Below are 16,564 nucleotides of genomic sequence, written 5' to 3'. Positions count from 1 at the left end.
TTGGTCCCTAGGACCATGAGAGGGTGCATTTTTTTTTTTAGTCAACAGTAAATGACGTATTTGTTGTCACGTGGTACCGGAAGTGTGCGCTGGAAAAAGGAGTCCGACGCAACATGCCCCGATCATCGTCGCGAGTTAACCCGGGAGAATGCACTCATTTCGGCCTCGACGAGCAGCATTTGCCGCCTGGAGACCATTTTCTGGTTCTGGAAAAAAAAAAAAAAGGCGATCGAAATGACTCTTGGTGCCAATCTTTAGTCCATCTAAAGGCCTAATTATAATAACAATCAAATATTACTTCAAATGTTTTTTTGGGAAAATATTTCGTTTTTTAGTTTTTTTTTTAGTTTTTTTGTAATTTAAAGGGTTAAAACAACGAAAATATAATTAAAACTTTATATGAATATTTCAGGGAGAAGTAGTTTTAAAAGACTGACCAATTTAAAGTGAAAAAAAAATTAATATTTAATATTTTTATTGCACTTTTTGGGCGTGGTCGATAGTGTGCATTTTATGAAATGCGCTCCTGGAAAAAAAATAAAAGGCGATCGAAATGACTCTTGGTGCCAATCTTTAGTCCATCTAAAGGCCTAATTATAATAACAATCAAATATTACTTCAAATGTTATTTTTTTAAAATATTGAGTTTTTTTGTTTTTGGGGGCTAAAAAAACAGGGCGCTCATGAAGTAAAACTGGGATTTAAAGGGTTAAAACAACGAAAATATAATTAAAACTTTATATGAATATTTCAGGGAGAAGTAGTTTTAAAAGACTGACCAATTTAAAGTGGAAAAAAATATTAATATATAATATTTTTATTGCACTTTTTGGGGAATGGACATTTATGTCCATTAGGGACCAAAGTGGATGTCTTTTTTAGGGACCCCCAAGGGTTAATAGTTTCAGATGTAGCCATTCTTGTATTTTGCTTGTTTACATTATTGTATTTTGCACAACTCTGTTGCTTGTGAAGCTCGCACACAAGAATTTCACTCACATGTGCTGTACCAATGTACCGGCACATGTGATGTGACAATAAAAGTGATTTGATTTGATTTGACTTTCTGGGAAATAATCACTTAAATTAGTAACCATGTGCTCATCCTATGTTAAGTCAAGGACTGGCCATATGCAGTTGTCTTTTAGATGTAGTACTCTGATATCAAGAAAAGACTACGATGTGAGTCACGAGTAACAGGTGCATGCAGGAATAATAAACAAATATAGAAGCAGTAAGGGATCGTGGCTGTATCTGCATGTACTAGATCAGGGGTAGGCAACCTTTTTGATGACGAGTGCCATCTAAAATTTCCTCAGAAGTCAATGTGCCATATAATTGCATTAGCAATAAATTTAATAACGCTCTATATTAACAGTTGCTGTGCTGAGTGGACAGCTCCTGAACCATTTGAAGTGTCAGAATGTGGAAATTTCAACATCGCCTGAAAAAACTGACAACTAGTGTGTCTATGCAAGCTAATTTGCGATGTGCACCGCCATTTATTTTTTAATGCACCTTCTCAGATTAATTCACTGCGTGTCGTGCCCAGGGCTGGACTAGGACAAAAAATTGGCCTGGGCATTTTGACTAGAGACCGGCCCACCAGGTATTAAAGGAAAAGCCATAAAGCCTTTGAATGAAAACAAACGCTGTTGTGACAGTGATGTACACTGTCTTGTTGGTATATGTATGATTTCTATACGTTGTACATCAGATAAAAACTTTGGTTGTAAGAATCAGATAATTATTTATTAAACATTTTAAATGAGAATAAGAAAGAAAAGTATTTCTTTGTGCCCCCCTTTCCCTGTTAATGCCCTACCTGGCCCCCTGGCAAAACTTTGCTAGACCCGCCCCTGCACAGTTACCAGCTGTCAGCTACATAGAAAAGTATCCTGGTGTTATTTGTCTCTCAGAAACAGTTCATAACTTCCCTTCAACTCATTCATGTCACCTAAAATGTAAACCTGTTTCTCCATCACCTGTTCAGCTCTGATGATTCAGTAAGGACATCTCCTGGTTTCATCTGCATGTTTCCCTCTCACCAGATATACAAACCGACATCATGACCAGCAGCCTTTACAGCTGTGGTGCCAGCAAACATCAGTTGATACTAGAAGGTAATATTAAATAAATTCTAACAACAGCTGATCAAGCTTAAACGTGCTGCTGTTGTTTAGTGCGACATCCGCTGGTTTCCTCTTTCTGGCGCAAAGTGGGCGATAAACAAACGCCCCTTGCGTCAGAAATACCGATCAGCTGATCATTGATCAGTTTCATGATTGAATAAGAGAAGAAGAGGCAGCTGACAGCGTAAAGACGCAGATTAACTCCAGCTTTGTGTCTTTTTTCATCCTAGCCGAATTACGGGACAAACTGTATTCCTTCTCGGCTCAATACGAAACGCGTAATATTTTCTCTGTACGATTCCGTTTTTTACGGCACGGTTGGCAACTCTACTAACTAACCTTATGAATAAAATAAAGTTCACTATCAGTAAAATCATAGCATCCACCCAGCTGTATAGAAACTCCGTCATGCTAGCTACTACGCAGTATGAGTTATTGTAACTGACTGTAAAAACTCAGCCCAACAAAAATAAACTACCCCTAAATTTGGTTTATATCTGACCCAGATAGACTGCAGGTCATAACTTCTTACCTGAAGTTCAGTTCACCTGACACTCGGACCGGCGGCCGCCTCGGGTCTCTCCTCCTCCTGCCTCCCCTTTCCCTCATCCACCTGGCCTCTTGTGGCAGCTCCGCTATAGCCACCACCAAACAACTGAGTTTTTTTTTACACATCTGCCAGCATCTGGCCAATTCACCACCTTTCATTGTTTATACCGTTACCAAAAAAAATAAAAAAAATAAAATCATCGGCCCATAAAAACGAAAAATCACCATCTATGGCCAGTCCAGCTATGGTCGTGACATCAGTTAACCCTTCGCGTGCCAACTGTGACATGCGTGCCCAGGGTTGCCGACCCCTGTACTAGATGAATGTTTTGAATTTCCCACTGCATTTTCCTTTATATCTCTTTGCTATGGAGAAAAGCAAAGTGGGTTTCTAACCTTGGAAATTATTGCCAAACAAAGGCTTAGATGCTTGCTTGCTTGATTGCTTGCTCGCTCGCAAAGAACAAAGAACCACTGTGGCTTTTCTTTTGGGTTTATACAGGGATGCAGAGGGGAGACTCTCTCAAAAATGGCATGTCTCCTTGTATTAGCTGGCTGAGTCACAGGACAGCACAGAAAACAGCTTATTGTGATTCACTCTGTGCTAAAAACAAATCCCCAACCTATGAAATCATTGTGCATATGCTTTGTGCAATTTTAAAGTAAATTGTGTTATTTTAGTTTTTTTAGGGTAAATGCAACCTGTTTAACAAGATTATTTGTTTTCCACTCCTACTATCCAGGATCTCATGAAGTACTCACTATCAACCGTTATCTCCCCCCAGCGGGATAGACTTTGAAATCTTGTTATGAGAAGTGTTACATGGGGTTTGATATCACATTATCTTCTCTTCCTTGTCATCCTCCTCTTGCTGTTGCACAGTTTTTGCCTAAATCAAATAGTCTCACATTAATACAGCATACCGTATGAGTGATATATCTCCACCTCCTCCTCCTCCTCTTCTGCTCATCTTCCTCATTTGTTTCTCACACCTCCTCGTTGTACCGATGAAAAAAATCTCAACGCTAAAGATGACAAACAACTCTGTCATCACGGTAATGCTGCAAATGAAAGCAGAGGATGTAGGAGCTGTGTAATGAGTACTAAGTATAAGATACACTGTGTGGTGAGTACTCTAAAGTGGAATGCGCATTTTGGAATACAACTTTATTTGAGTCATTCACCACATTTATGAAATGTGGAAGAAGCACAAGTGTATTAACTGCCATCTATCAGTTTTACATCCTATCTACAGTCTGGCATGAAGCACATAAAATATGCACTCTTATGATAGTACGTCATTGCTTTGTTCTTAGAAGAACCCTGTACATTACACCCACACAGTGGGTGATAGTGTCCCACTCACCCATGTACAACTTTTCAAATGCCAAGTGGCAACAGCAGAAAGCCTTGTTGTCTCAGTGATGCAAGAGCCAGCGGACATCTGGGAATGTCGAGTCACTAAGCATGGCGGAGGAGGAAGGCCTAGATGCGGGGTGGAGGGGGGGGGGGGAGAAAGAGCTGAGACGGAGTTGGTTGGTATAGGGTCGCAGACCGATGATGCTGGTTGAGGGAGCAAAGCCCAGGAAGCCAACTGCAGAGGAAGGCGGAGCAGAGAGGGTTGAATAGAAAGCGGTTCCACGACCGGGAAGAGTGTGGACTATGCAGTCTGTCAGGTCTCCAATCTGTCAGCAGAGTGCCTCTGGTCCCCTTAGGCCGCGCAACACGGCCCCGCCGCATTTTGCGCTCTCTTCCACTCACATATCCTGTCCTCATGCACCCTCTTGTCCCAGCCAGTGCACTTCAGTGTGCACTGATTTTTTTTGCCACAGGACTGTTGCATTTGTCACTGAATCGACTGCCTCTATTCATCGTGCTCAGTTGACGATTTTTATAGATTTTGTCACACATTTCAAATAAAGTGACTGCACAAATCTAAAAAAAATATATATGTGTGTGTGTGTGTGTGTGTGTGTGTGTGTGTGTGTGTGTGTGTGTGTGTGTGTGTGTACTACTAAAACCTTTAACCATAATTTTGGTTTCCAATCCTCAATTATAGTGGATTCTTTAAAAAATGGAGCCACACTTACATCTGCTGGAAGAAATGTGTCATTGCATGACTTTTTTTTTTTTTTGCACAAATTTGCATTTATTTTTTTTATTGAAAGCTGCTGGTGGACATTTATGTGTAAGACTATACTACGAGATGAACTGATTAATCAGCCTTAGCAGAAGTACTGACATTCTGTACAACAATACAGGACACGGACACATTTTAAAGGCTTATATACCATTTCCTTCATCAGTTTCTCTTTGTCAATACACAGACAACATGGTCTCACTAAGGTAACACAATTCAACAGTACAAGTAAACAGTTGATGCCTTTTTTAAGTATTTGGTGGCTTATATAGGATAGAGGGTATCTCTCACAGGATAGCCACCATATCCCCATATAACCACATACCCATAGTTACAAATGCTAACACACAATCCACACTGCAATGTGAGAGGAGGAGTGACGAGAGCATTAACATCTGATGACAGGCTCTCATTTTAGTCTTGTATCACAAGGTGCTGGGTGTGTTCCAGAGAGTCAGTTATCAGTGCTACATCTGTGACACCCAGTAGCCTGATGTGAACCTAGTTCAAATCATTTGGTTCCTTTTAAACATTCCTTCATTTCAAACAAGAAAAAGAAATATGTGTAATTTATGTAGTGTGTGAAGGTTAAGCTATCTCAATGCTAAATATGCCATAAGTACTAAAACTCTGTTGTCATTTGTTGCAGATTTTTCTGTAAATCTTGAAGGGGAGCGGGCTGAAAAGGAAATACAATTTGTTGTGGTTTCTAACAGCTTCTGCACCTCTCACTGCTATCTAGATCTGTAAATGTGCAGCCTTATCCCTCCGCCTGGTGCAGCACTGATTAATTTATAATCCTTACACGTTGGCATACGAGCTAGTCAGGAAAATAACAAGCAGCCTTACACCTCTGGGTAACCCCAGATAATCAAGATTCTGTCCTTGTTTCTCAGATTCTTCCCGTCACTGCTACTTTTTGTCAGTGCACACCACAGTCTTTGTGCCAAATTTGCACTGCGTCTCATCGGTACAGGGCCTTACAGAAAAAGTAGTCCTCTGCTCTGAAAACACTGGCTTTGGGCCAGTTTTCTAAAGGTGCCAGCATAGGATTGGAGCCAGCTTACAAAAGGTCAACATACCCCAGACAGGATCAAGTGACTTCTACTGGAGTGCAGTGTCACTCAAGCTGCCACTTTATTGCACACATTGTCACACAGTGAGAAACTCTCTGCTTGTGGTACACTAACAGATAAAATATTGAGTCACACAAGAGCCTCACAGGCACCCAAGCACCATAGTCAATATGGTGCCAAAATAAATGTTAGCTATGAAATACATTGTGTTGCAAGATACATGCCTGAAATATGCATGAATTCATTTTTCTTTGGGATCATGTAATCATCAAAACAATCTTCCTAACCCTTCTGTAGGGTTGGAACATGTATACAGGGATATTTTTTTTTGTCCTCCGCACAAGCCATAGGCACAAATGGAATATGGGATTACAGTTGTGCAGAGACATTACTCTTTTTTTTCCTTCCTTCTGTTCTGTTCCTTCTGTTGTTGATTCACCAATCAGCCATGTTTGTAGATATAGTCATCTTTATACTCTTTGTGTTCCAGTATTTCTTATTCCTTCTTGGTTCACTTTTGGGCTTTATGTTGTGTTTGTATCAGCCAATGAAGGCCCTTTTTATTCCTTCATTCAGTCTGCCTCCATTTCCTGCCTTTGGGTCCTCTCTCCATCACCACCTACCTTGACAATCTGTTCATTTGTGTATTAGCAGATGGAGTTATTGTATTCATTGCATTTTGTCCAAGCAGCATAATTTAAAAATCCATGTCAGCATGTACAAAGGTTTAGAGTGAACTAATCTGATCATTAAAATGTGATTATTCTGGGGGGGAAAAATGAAACAACAGGACTTATTTGAATGTTTGATATTATTTTTCTTTAATTTCTTTGAGATACTGTCATTATTCCAAATGAATATCCCTAAACCTGCAATCTCCAAAAAGACGCAGTAATCTTTATACCAACATGTAAATCCAATAACAAAAAACCTGCTAACTTTAGGTTAAAAAACCAAATGTTTCTTTGCACTTAGCTTTTGCATGTTGGTTATACTGTCCAGTATCTGTGTAGCCTGCTGTCAGTTTACCTCTGACTATATCATTGTGACGCTGTTTTAAGTAAATTAATGACAGGATCATCTCTTCCACAACATTACCAGCAACAAGCTTCTCCTGGGTAACAGCTTAGCTAAAAGCTAGCTTCTGTGGAGCTCGCTTTTAAGTTAGCTGGCCTAGCCAGCTAAGGTTTGCTTAGCTACTTGCTACTTTAAAATATGAAGCTGAGCTCGTTAGCTTCTTTCCTCAATTACCTTAAGATGGACACTGACACAAGCAAGACAGAAACACTGCATTTGCTTTGGATATTTTCCATTTTTCATCTTGTGTCACAACCAAAGCAAATGACAAATGTGCTCACATTTTAAAAATAGCTCACATTCCTGCTTAGGAATCAGTCTCGCAGGCCTAGAGGCAGGTCAGAAACCCCCTGGGAACATGTGGTTACTAGGAAAAAAAAAATATATTCACCAATTGGTTGGAAAGATGATAGTGGAAGTTGATCGCTGTTGCTAAGTTAAATAAGGGAAACAAAAACCTCTCTGTCCATAGCAGTAACTTTTTTAAAAACTGATTTCACCTGACCACAGCAACCAACTCCCAGCACCCACTTGCCAACCTTTCACAGAGTACACACTTTTCCATAGCGACCGGAGTTTTCCAGAGGGTCACTGACTGGTCCCTAGGGCTGTGCAACTAACAAATTACTTGAATTGCAAAACATAGTACAATAAAAATATAATCTGAGTACTCTAAAGACTTACTTTAGTTCATTGTCTCAATGAATAATTACAGTAAGTATAACAACCTTGTACAATCAAAGTCTAGGAAGTAGTGAACAGAGATGGGCAGTAACGCGTTACTTTAATTCGATTACTTTTTTCAAGTAACGATTAAAGTAAGGGATTACTATTGCAAAAACGGTAATTAGATTATCGTTACTTTCGCTGCGTTACTGCGTTACTAAAACCATGGGTTTTTTGCGAGAATCTCATGACAATGACGTAAGCGAGTGCAACATTCATGGCAATAGCTGTGTGCAGATCAACAATGGATAATATATCGAGTGCGGGAGAGAGTATGAGCGTGCAGCGTTTAAAGCGTGGAAGTACTGACCTTACTTTGAGTTTGATTCCGTAAAAAGTGACAAAAACATTAGTGTCCGCTGTTCACTGCGTGGGAAGAAAACTTCTTTTTACAACAAAAAACCCCCCTAAACTTCCAAGCAAGCACCGAGTGCGCTACGACGTAATGGGAAATTCACAGAGATTCTTCAACTGACCACTGCGGCACACCTGCACCAGGGCAAACCTCCGCCTACCTCACTCCTGCTTTACAGGTGAAAATAGAGCAACAGGACAGCTAGTCTTTGATTTTATTTATTTTCTGCTGTGTTTTACTTGCATCTATTTGAAAGAGTGAGTGTAAACACAAACAAAAAAAAATATTTTATGTGCATGTTGCATATAATAAAATTTTTGCTTGATGCATAAAGTTAAAAGATTAAAACGTATAAAACAAGTTTTAAAGAGAGACGTTTCCATTTGATTACATTTTGTATGATGGATTATGCAGAAAACGCAGAATTGGGCTGAAAGATCTATTGCTTTATTACCTATTCAGGTTGTAAATCCTGTTTTTAAAAAGTAGCTAAGTAATTAATTACTTTTGAAAATAAGTAATCAGTAAAGTAACGTGATTACTTTTTTGGGGTACGTAATCAGTAATTAGTTACTGATTACTTTTTTCAAGTAACTTGACCAACACCGGTAGTGAACAAACCACAAAGCTGTAGTGTCATAAAACATGCATCATGCAAAGTTCATCAGTTGTGAAATATGAAAATGTCCAGGGCAAAAGAAATCTTGCTGTGTCAATTTAAAAAACAATGGGGGTTTCTTTGTTGTATTTTTTTTGTCACATGAATTTCTTTTATTGAAGAAAATCAAGGAAATTTGTTCCATTTGTTACATAATAAAGTGGTATTGGGCCCATAAAACACAGCAAACATACACACGTCATACACTTAAACATTTCTGTGGACTAAAACATTCAACAAAGGGTGAAAATTCCTATGATTTTAACAACGTTCAGTTCAGTTTGAAGTTTATTGTATTCCTTTATTCTGTCTTTTTTTTTAACCACAGAATGACGCCCTAATGGGAACTCAAATTAGATCGACTACTTGGAGTTGCAAGACAGATTTATAGCGTTACAAAACATGCAACAACAAAAACATATTTCTGCACCAAATTCTGTTTGTTTAGTGAGTCTTATTGTAACTTAAACCATTTTTTTTACCATTAGACTGTATTTAAATTAACCAAAAAATGCACGCGAGTCCAAAGACAGGTACGTAGTATATTGTGTTCAGGTTTAATGGTTCGTCAACCCCAAAAAGTTTCAGAATCAGTCTATTAAGTAACTTAATAGATGGGAAAATCAGCCAAGTGTACAAACACGCACACACACTCACACACACACTAATAGCACTGTACATGGTAGTGGACATTACAGTTTACAGTAGTGTGCTGATGTAGCACTCTTCACCACTCTTGCTTTTTCTTAAATCTTAGGCTATCCCACCATCTCCTTGTCTGTCATCACGTGTTGTCTCTTCCACTTATAAAACCACCATGATAATGAAAATATGTAGAGAGCTAAGACTGATGGGAAATCATAGAGGAAAACAATGACAAAGAATCCACTAATTAAGAGGGCATAGATTAGAAGTCTGGTGACGTGACTGAGGATATATAATATACTGCACCACACAAGACCATCGGCCTCTTTTAATTTCTCTGAGGAAGATGATGGATGTTTGTGAGATGGGTGGGCTGATTTATTAAAAATCTCTCCATGGGCAACTACACAGCCTTCTATTTGTCTGCCTGTCTCACAATGAGCAGCCGATCTTTCTTTTATGCGAGTGTGGCTTTCCAGATCCATCGGAGCTTCTGCCAGAGCTGGAGTTGTTTCAGGCAATGATTGCAGACTATGCGCATCTGAGGTGGTGGTGAGATTGTGACTGGGATTAGCACTCAAAATCAAATCTGCATGTGATTCAGAGACAACGTGAGCTTGTTCTGCTATGTCAAGTAACTTACTTCCTTCTACCACAGAGCGTTCATGGCCTTTAGTGGGTACAGCTTGCTCCAGCCCTTGACAGAAACTTGAGTTTGGATCTGTTGGTAATTCCGTCAAGGAAAATACCCCTGAATCAAAAGTGTCATTGAGGTCTTTTTCAAAAAGAACATGGCAGCCTTGTGTAGTATCTCTCAGCATGCACCCCATTCCATCAACAATATCAGTGTGTCTATTTGATGCCTGCACTTCTCTGCCAAAGACCTCTTCCCAAATCCCCCTGACCAAATCTTCTACAAATCTTTTTATGAAGATCTCCTCCAATCCCACCTCTATCACCTCAAGTGATGCAGTATTTTCTCCCATAATAGGTTCTTTTGTTCCATGTGACAGCTTTTTATATTCAACACGCAGAGAGCTCTCAACTTCTGCTGACAACTCTTCTTCTTCTTTCAATTCTGCCGGTGCATTCTTCCTCTCCCCCTGAGGGCCCTCCACATTACCCATTAACTCCCTCCCTGCTTCCATTTTCAGCTCCCGAATGCTCATCATCTCATCTCTGTCTTCCTGACTCGTATCTCCTTCTAGTCTTTGTAACGTCTCAGATTGGTGTTCCGCTGAAGTGTCTTTCTTTGCGACATTCTCTTTTACTTCGATTTCCTCTTGGCTCGTTTCACCGCATATGTTCTCATTTTGACCCTCCGTGTCTTCCTGTGAATCGGTCCATCCCACTTCAACCACTTCCAGTCCCTTTGGGTTGCATTTATTTGCTGGAGGTCTGAATGTATTGCAGCCACTTTGGAAAGCCTGGTTGACTTCATTTGATTTCTCTGTTGGTCTCGTCTGCTCTGATGGATTTGCTATTATTCCGTTGCAACTAAAGCTTTTTCCCACCTCTGTCTTGTTGAAGTTTAATCCGTGCTCACCTTCTTTCAATTTCACTCCACTTTGTTCCATTTGTGATTCCTGCTTCATCTCAACTTTTGGCTCCTTGCCTCTTTGGTCTGACTGTGACTGTTTGTCGTGCACATCCAAAATTATTGATGCACTCACATCTAAAGCTGTATCATTATGTTGCCATGCTTGATCATCTAACGCCTGGAACCTTTCCTCTGCTGTACTTATTAGTCCCTTTGTTTCCTCACCTGTTGTTGAAAAGTAAGTTTCCTGCTCTGTCTCTTCGAGTGCTGTCACGCATTTGGTGTTCAATGGAACGCCTTCATTCAATTCAGCTGCCACGATTTTGTTTTCCTGCTTTGAATCAAATCCACCATCGTGTAGATGTTGAGGGCCTGTTTCATTTCTATCACTCTCCTGCTGATTTCCGCCATTTCTGTTTGGCCCAAATTGCTCACACTGCATTTCATCTGCATACCTTGGGGAGGTTTCACTCTCTTCTGTTCTGTGTGGCCTAAATATCTCCTCCTCTGTAGATGCTTTATTTTCCGTATAGTTCATCATGATGTCTTCCTCCTCCACTCCTTTTCTGGATGTGGAAGAAACATACCTCGCCCCATCCTTTGTCCCTTGTCTGATTGTCTCCCTAAATGCCAGCATGTCATCTACACCATTGTGTGTAGTACCTGTAACCTCTCCTTCCCCGGTGGAAGAAAGACCCTCATCCAGCCTTGCTCCCTGTGAGATACTATCAACAGCACTGGCATTCTGAAACCCTGGCATTGCTGTCATGTCTGTTGTCTCCGACTCCCCTGAGCTTGTTATTAAGTCAGCCATGTGTGATGTGATGGGCTCCTCTTCTACTTCTTTTGCTCCTCCTATTATTCCTTCTCTTTCTGGCTCCCGGACCACATGCTTGTGACACTCGGTTGAACTGTCAATAGAGTCCTCGGACCGCGGTGCCCCCTCGAGGCAAAGTTTCTGTGGAGTGTCTGTTACAGAGCTCGTCTCTGACCTTTGGGATGCGTCTTGTGTTGCTGCGTTGTCATCTCTTGGGCTGGTGACACATGCCTCTGCTGGCTGGTGGTCTTCGGTGTTCAAGGCAACATTAGCAAGCAGTTCTCCCCATGTGTCTGACAGAGGCTGATGTGCATCTAAGCAGTGTGCCTGTGCGGCGGCAGGAATATCGGCACCCAGTTGAAATTCTCGAAATGCTGAATATTGGGGTTGGAGCCCTTTGTCGTTTGAAGGAGACACTGATGCTGCTGTCTGCAGCCATTCTGACTCTGGAACGTTAGAATGGTCGGGCCCATTAAGAAAGGCCTGCCACGCATCACACACAGAGGCTTTTTTATTGTCAGTATCATCTGTCCCAGGAAGAAAGGTCTCCCACATGTCATCAGCAGAAGGTGCGTTTTCTTCTTTTGACAAGATCGTTTTAGCTCTTCCGCTCCAGATGTCATCTGCGTCAGCCGTCTCCCACTGCTGGGGTTTGTCATTGCTCCAGTCCAGTGTAAGGAGAGGAATCTGATGGTAGGTGAGGACTTGCGGGCACTCGTTCGGTTGCGCCTTTTGGTATTTATAGAGCATGCTGGCAGAGTCACCCCAAGGAGCCGGCATAGACTGAGAGTCTTTCTGGCCACTGGCTGAGTCACATGCAAGATTCTTGGATTCTTGATGCGTTCTTTGGGAGAGGTAGTCCTGCACACGTGCCAAACGTGCTGCTTTGCGTCTGCTTTTTACGCTCTCCACCTGTCAAAAAAGGCCAAAAGTCAAAGCAGTGAGCTTTGTTAAGTCACTGTGCTGGCGAAACCCTGATATTTGGCTGGTGATTAAAAATGTGCCTTTCCTTTGAGTATTTTTATATATCCAAGATGCAATGCATTTCAATAATCTAGCAACTTCAGACCTATTCTTGTTTGACTCATCAATTTTCCCACATGTTTACAAGCATGCTCCATGTATTATTAATGGACTGAATGTGAAGGATTTCAGATGTGTTCCCAAGTATCAGGTTAGCTAACTTCATGTACCCTTCTGGGACTCAATGTGCAGTATAACATGCACCACTTCCTCAGCTATCATTTGTACCTTGGAGACAAACTAGAACTGCGTTTTTATGATGACACAACATACATTTTATGGCTAGGGGAGTTTACTTTTTGGCGATGCTGGTGTTTTCTAATTTCCTAAAACACTGAAGACACCCCAAACATTACCCCTTCTGGCGTTATCTCTGTAAATCCCTATGACCCACACTGCCACTCCTTTTTCTCTGTTTTTCAACCTCTCTTAAAAGCATGGTGGGAACTGCTGAACCTCAAACTGCAGCCTCTGGCCTAGCACATTACTTCATTATCAATAAATGTTTTTCATTATCATTTGGGTAGGGTAAAATAATATAAAAAGAGCCTCACCACATTTCTGTGGTCATCACTGTGAAGTAATAACTGGACATCTTTGCTGTCCAGTGTCTGCCTGTGGGCCTTTTCTGCTCTCTGTGTTGCTTCTAGTTCTGCAGAAGACCAAAAAAAGGCAAGGGTGAAAGTTTTGTTGCACATTAAAACATATATGCACACATGCATGCATATATAAACACTAAGTACACACCTGTAGCAACTGTTGCTGTGTTAGCATTATCCCGGGTCTTCTCCACTGTGTTTCCATTCCTGTTGTTCAAAATAAGATATGGCTAGCGTGACATAAGATGTTTTCCAGACAGTACCAGATAATTAATTTAACAATCCATTATGTATAGTATTCATCAGATCTTTTTGTAGTAAAAGGGGTATTGTTGCTCTCTGTCCTCCAGATGTTGTGTTTCATAATTTCGCGAAGCTTAAAGTCCCCATAAACACCTCGAGCACTGGGGTTCAAGTCAAATGGTATAATAGAAAACAGGTTTCAATCTTTTATTAAAGACACGCCTTAAACAACAACTGGCCGTGCTGTATAATTATGCTACACAGTATACAAAATGCCTATTATGCACGTCCAGACAGTGTGTATCTGCGCCAGAGGCCTTTGAAATATGTTTGTCTGCTGCATTATCTGGCCCTTGTGCTGCAGCAGCTCAAAGCCAGAGCATGCACATAAAGGGGAGCTATAATTCTTCAGGCATAAAAAAAGAATTTTGCAGATGGGGTCAAAGAGGATAAAATGAGCATATCTTGCTACAGTGGAGACGTCATGGAAACCGGCGCATACATCTGGCCATAAATGGGCAATGTGTGTTCTACAGGCCACTGGATGGTTACATAACACCTCACTGTAAACACACAATGGCCCAGTTAGTGGAGCATATTGCTTTCAATGACTTCTCTTAATGAGAAGAGCAGCACAGTGTAAGTGCACTTGCACTGTGCCGAATTTCAAACTTCCTTCCACAGTAATTGTAGCTACAGGGCCGTTCTCGCTATAGTGCACAAAAAAGTTTCACAGAAGGCTTTGGTTGACATACAAGTGACTTCCTCCTGCAGAAAGGCATGTTTAAAAAAACTCCGACTTTCACACCTGTTAGCTTTGAGACAGCTCCTCTTGCTCTTGTAGCTCTCCTCTTGCATGTGAGGCCCGTGCTCCTTTATCTGTCCCTTTTGGTGGCAGAACATCACGTAGTTAAGTCCTTTGTTGTTAGCCCAGAATGTGCGCGCTGATGATTCATAACAGAGACAGAACTCCAATCTAGTCCCTTCTCTCTCAAACGGAGGCACCAAAGTATACTTGAAGGCAAACCTGTCTGTTTTTCTATCACTGGACCCGGGCACATAGTCTGCCGGGAGGTCAAAGCAGCTGTTCCAGCGGTCGAAAGTGATCCGGGCAAAAACAGACTTACTGTAGCAGAGGTTGACCACCCTGACGATGCCTCGAAGGATGGTGGTCCCTGGGAGGAGTTCAATGCTCTCCAGCTCGACCATCTGTGCCTGCAGCCTCTGTTCCAGCTCCTCCGGGGATGACGGGACTGTAAACAGACAGCACATATAGAGCTCCTCTAATGAATGAAGTGCCTCCTGCTCAGCAGCCCGACTGACTTCTAGTTCTGCCGCTTCAGCACTGTCAAACTCCTTGACAGAGACCAGGTTGAGGCCAAATGCATCTGCGAAAGACACCTTCCTGCGAATAACTGGTGAGGGTTCTGGTTCCGAGTCGTCATCTGTCTCCTCATCTGTGGTGGAGCCCGTGAGAGAAGAGGCCTTCATTCCCCCCTCATCCTGTTTTCCACTTTTCCCTTGTTCCTCCTCCATCATCAGCCCGTCCTGTCGCGAGGGTTGAACGCACAGAGTCTCCATAATACGCGATGGTCTTGAGCTGTCTGCCTGTCCTGCCGTCTGTCCACTAGGAGGGTGGCACAGACCAGAGTGACCCTCGCCCGGCTACAGTGATAGTGTAGAGGGGAGAGCAGGGAGAGGACGTGACTTGACAGATGGAGTTCGGTTACAGCGAAGCTCGTGAGCCTGAGCCAGGCCTATTAATAGGACACATATAACTAGACCAAGGCTGGCCTGTTATCCTCGCGGTTACGCTCTCATAATATGTTTGTTAGTAACATCATAACTACATGAAAGCAAAGCATTTACAGAGCTCTACAATGGAAAATTAGTGCAGAAAAAGGACATACTTGAAGCTACTTTGAAGTTTTTTATTTTATTTTACATTTACTTGCTTTGCAGCAACACAGTCTTAAAAGTTTCACATAGCAAAATTTCTACCTGCTTTTCGACAATCCACACCTGATACAGTATCTCTGCATTCTTGGCTACACTGTAAAAGCAGTTGTCTAGTTTTACTTAATGGTGATCAGGCCTCTGGGTATAAATCTAAAGCTCAACAGACTAAAGTTTGATGAAAAGTCATCCTTTGAAACAGCACAAATGGAGAGTGATCGATCAACCTAAGGACTGATTGTTAGCATAAGGCGCACATATGAGAACAGCTCTGAGATGCTTTAGTTTTTGTTCAGGAATCTCACCAGTGTTAAAAGCAATAAAATGTAAAATGCATTTTCCAGACAAAGTAACTATTAGTGCTGCCGCTTCAAAGTATTTACTGACACTGATCAACTGAAGTACCATAGGAAGCTACAGTAAGTTGGTCTGAAACTGAAACTGAATTGCCACACCTAAATTCCTTGTGTTACCAAGTGTGTCCCCTGCTGAAATGTCCCCTAGAAAGAAAAGTATCATCCTACCCACTGCAGGGGAGCTGCAGCTGACTAGTCACCTCCACGTGGACAAGGAAATGAAAGCATGTCCACACTGTCATCAATAATGTATCAAATTAGTATTAGTTCTGTTGCTGTTCTTGGAAGGCCAGGGACTCTCTTGTATCATCGACATTAAAGCAGACTTAATTTTCACTGCATCTTGGACAACAAAACAGAACATTATTATGAGATTGGACTCTTTCTTTGGCTGTGTGCGTGTGCATACTGACATGATTTTGCACAAAGTGATCTCAGATAGGAAGTTTAATTCAACTAATCCTTGATATGCTGGATAAGTATACCCCCAGATCTTGTATATCTTGTAAATAGACATTGGTGCTTGTTGTATAATCTTTTACAAGTGTGTGAGTGGGTTTTCTTTTCCCCCAAAGGACCCTTTGTTCTTCATACTAAAGGCAAAAATGCTCTCCTTGGACTTTTCAACTGCAGTTTTAGTGATTAAGTTGCATCATTTGCAGCGTATGAAA

General features: G+C 41.4%; 1 protein-coding gene across 1 annotated transcript; it reads right to left on the bottom strand.

Annotated features, from left to right (window-relative positions):
- Window positions 1–8,815: 8,815 nt before the first annotated feature.
- ppp1r3aa (protein phosphatase 1, regulatory subunit 3Aa) lies at window positions 8,816–15,255 on the bottom strand. Its single transcript, XM_085376267.1, has 4 exons — window positions 14,390–15,255; window positions 13,487–13,545; window positions 13,294–13,391; window positions 8,816–12,628 (listed from the first exon to the last, which is right to left on the bottom strand). The coding sequence occupies exons 1-4, from the start codon at window positions 15,160–15,162 to the stop codon at window positions 9,473–9,475; spliced, it is 4,086 nt and encodes a 1,361-aa protein (XP_085232393.1). The 5' UTR covers window positions 15,163–15,255; the 3' UTR covers window positions 8,816–9,472.
- Window positions 15,256–16,564: the final 1,309 nt, after the last annotated feature.

The sequence above is a fragment of the Diplotaxodon limnothrissa genome, linkage group LG17 (genome assembly GCF_057381915.1).
Source record: "Diplotaxodon limnothrissa isolate DT_005_m linkage group LG17, D_limnothrissa_male_GT1.1, whole genome shotgun sequence".
NCBI lineage: Eukaryota > Metazoa > Chordata > Actinopteri > Cichliformes > Cichlidae > Diplotaxodon > Diplotaxodon limnothrissa.
Note: the sequence above shows the minus strand (reverse complement) of the source record. Positions and strands in the feature narration are given on the sequence as shown.

What these genes read in the sequence shown, in the direction of transcription:
- ppp1r3aa (XM_085376267.1), bottom strand. Translation starts at nt 15,162, where the DNA reads ATGGAGACTCTGTGCGTTCAACCCTCGCGACAGGACGGGCTGATGATG. An exon ending in CACAGCAACAGTTGCTACAG is followed by an intron (nt 13,392 to 13,486) that starts GTGTGTACTTAG and finishes GGTCTTCTGCAG; the next exon opens with AACTAGAAGCAACACAGAGA. An exon ending in GTGATGACCACAGAAATGTG is followed by an intron (nt 12,629 to 13,293) that starts GTGAGGCTCTTT and finishes CTTTTTTGACAG; the next exon opens with GTGGAGAGCGTAAAAAGCAG.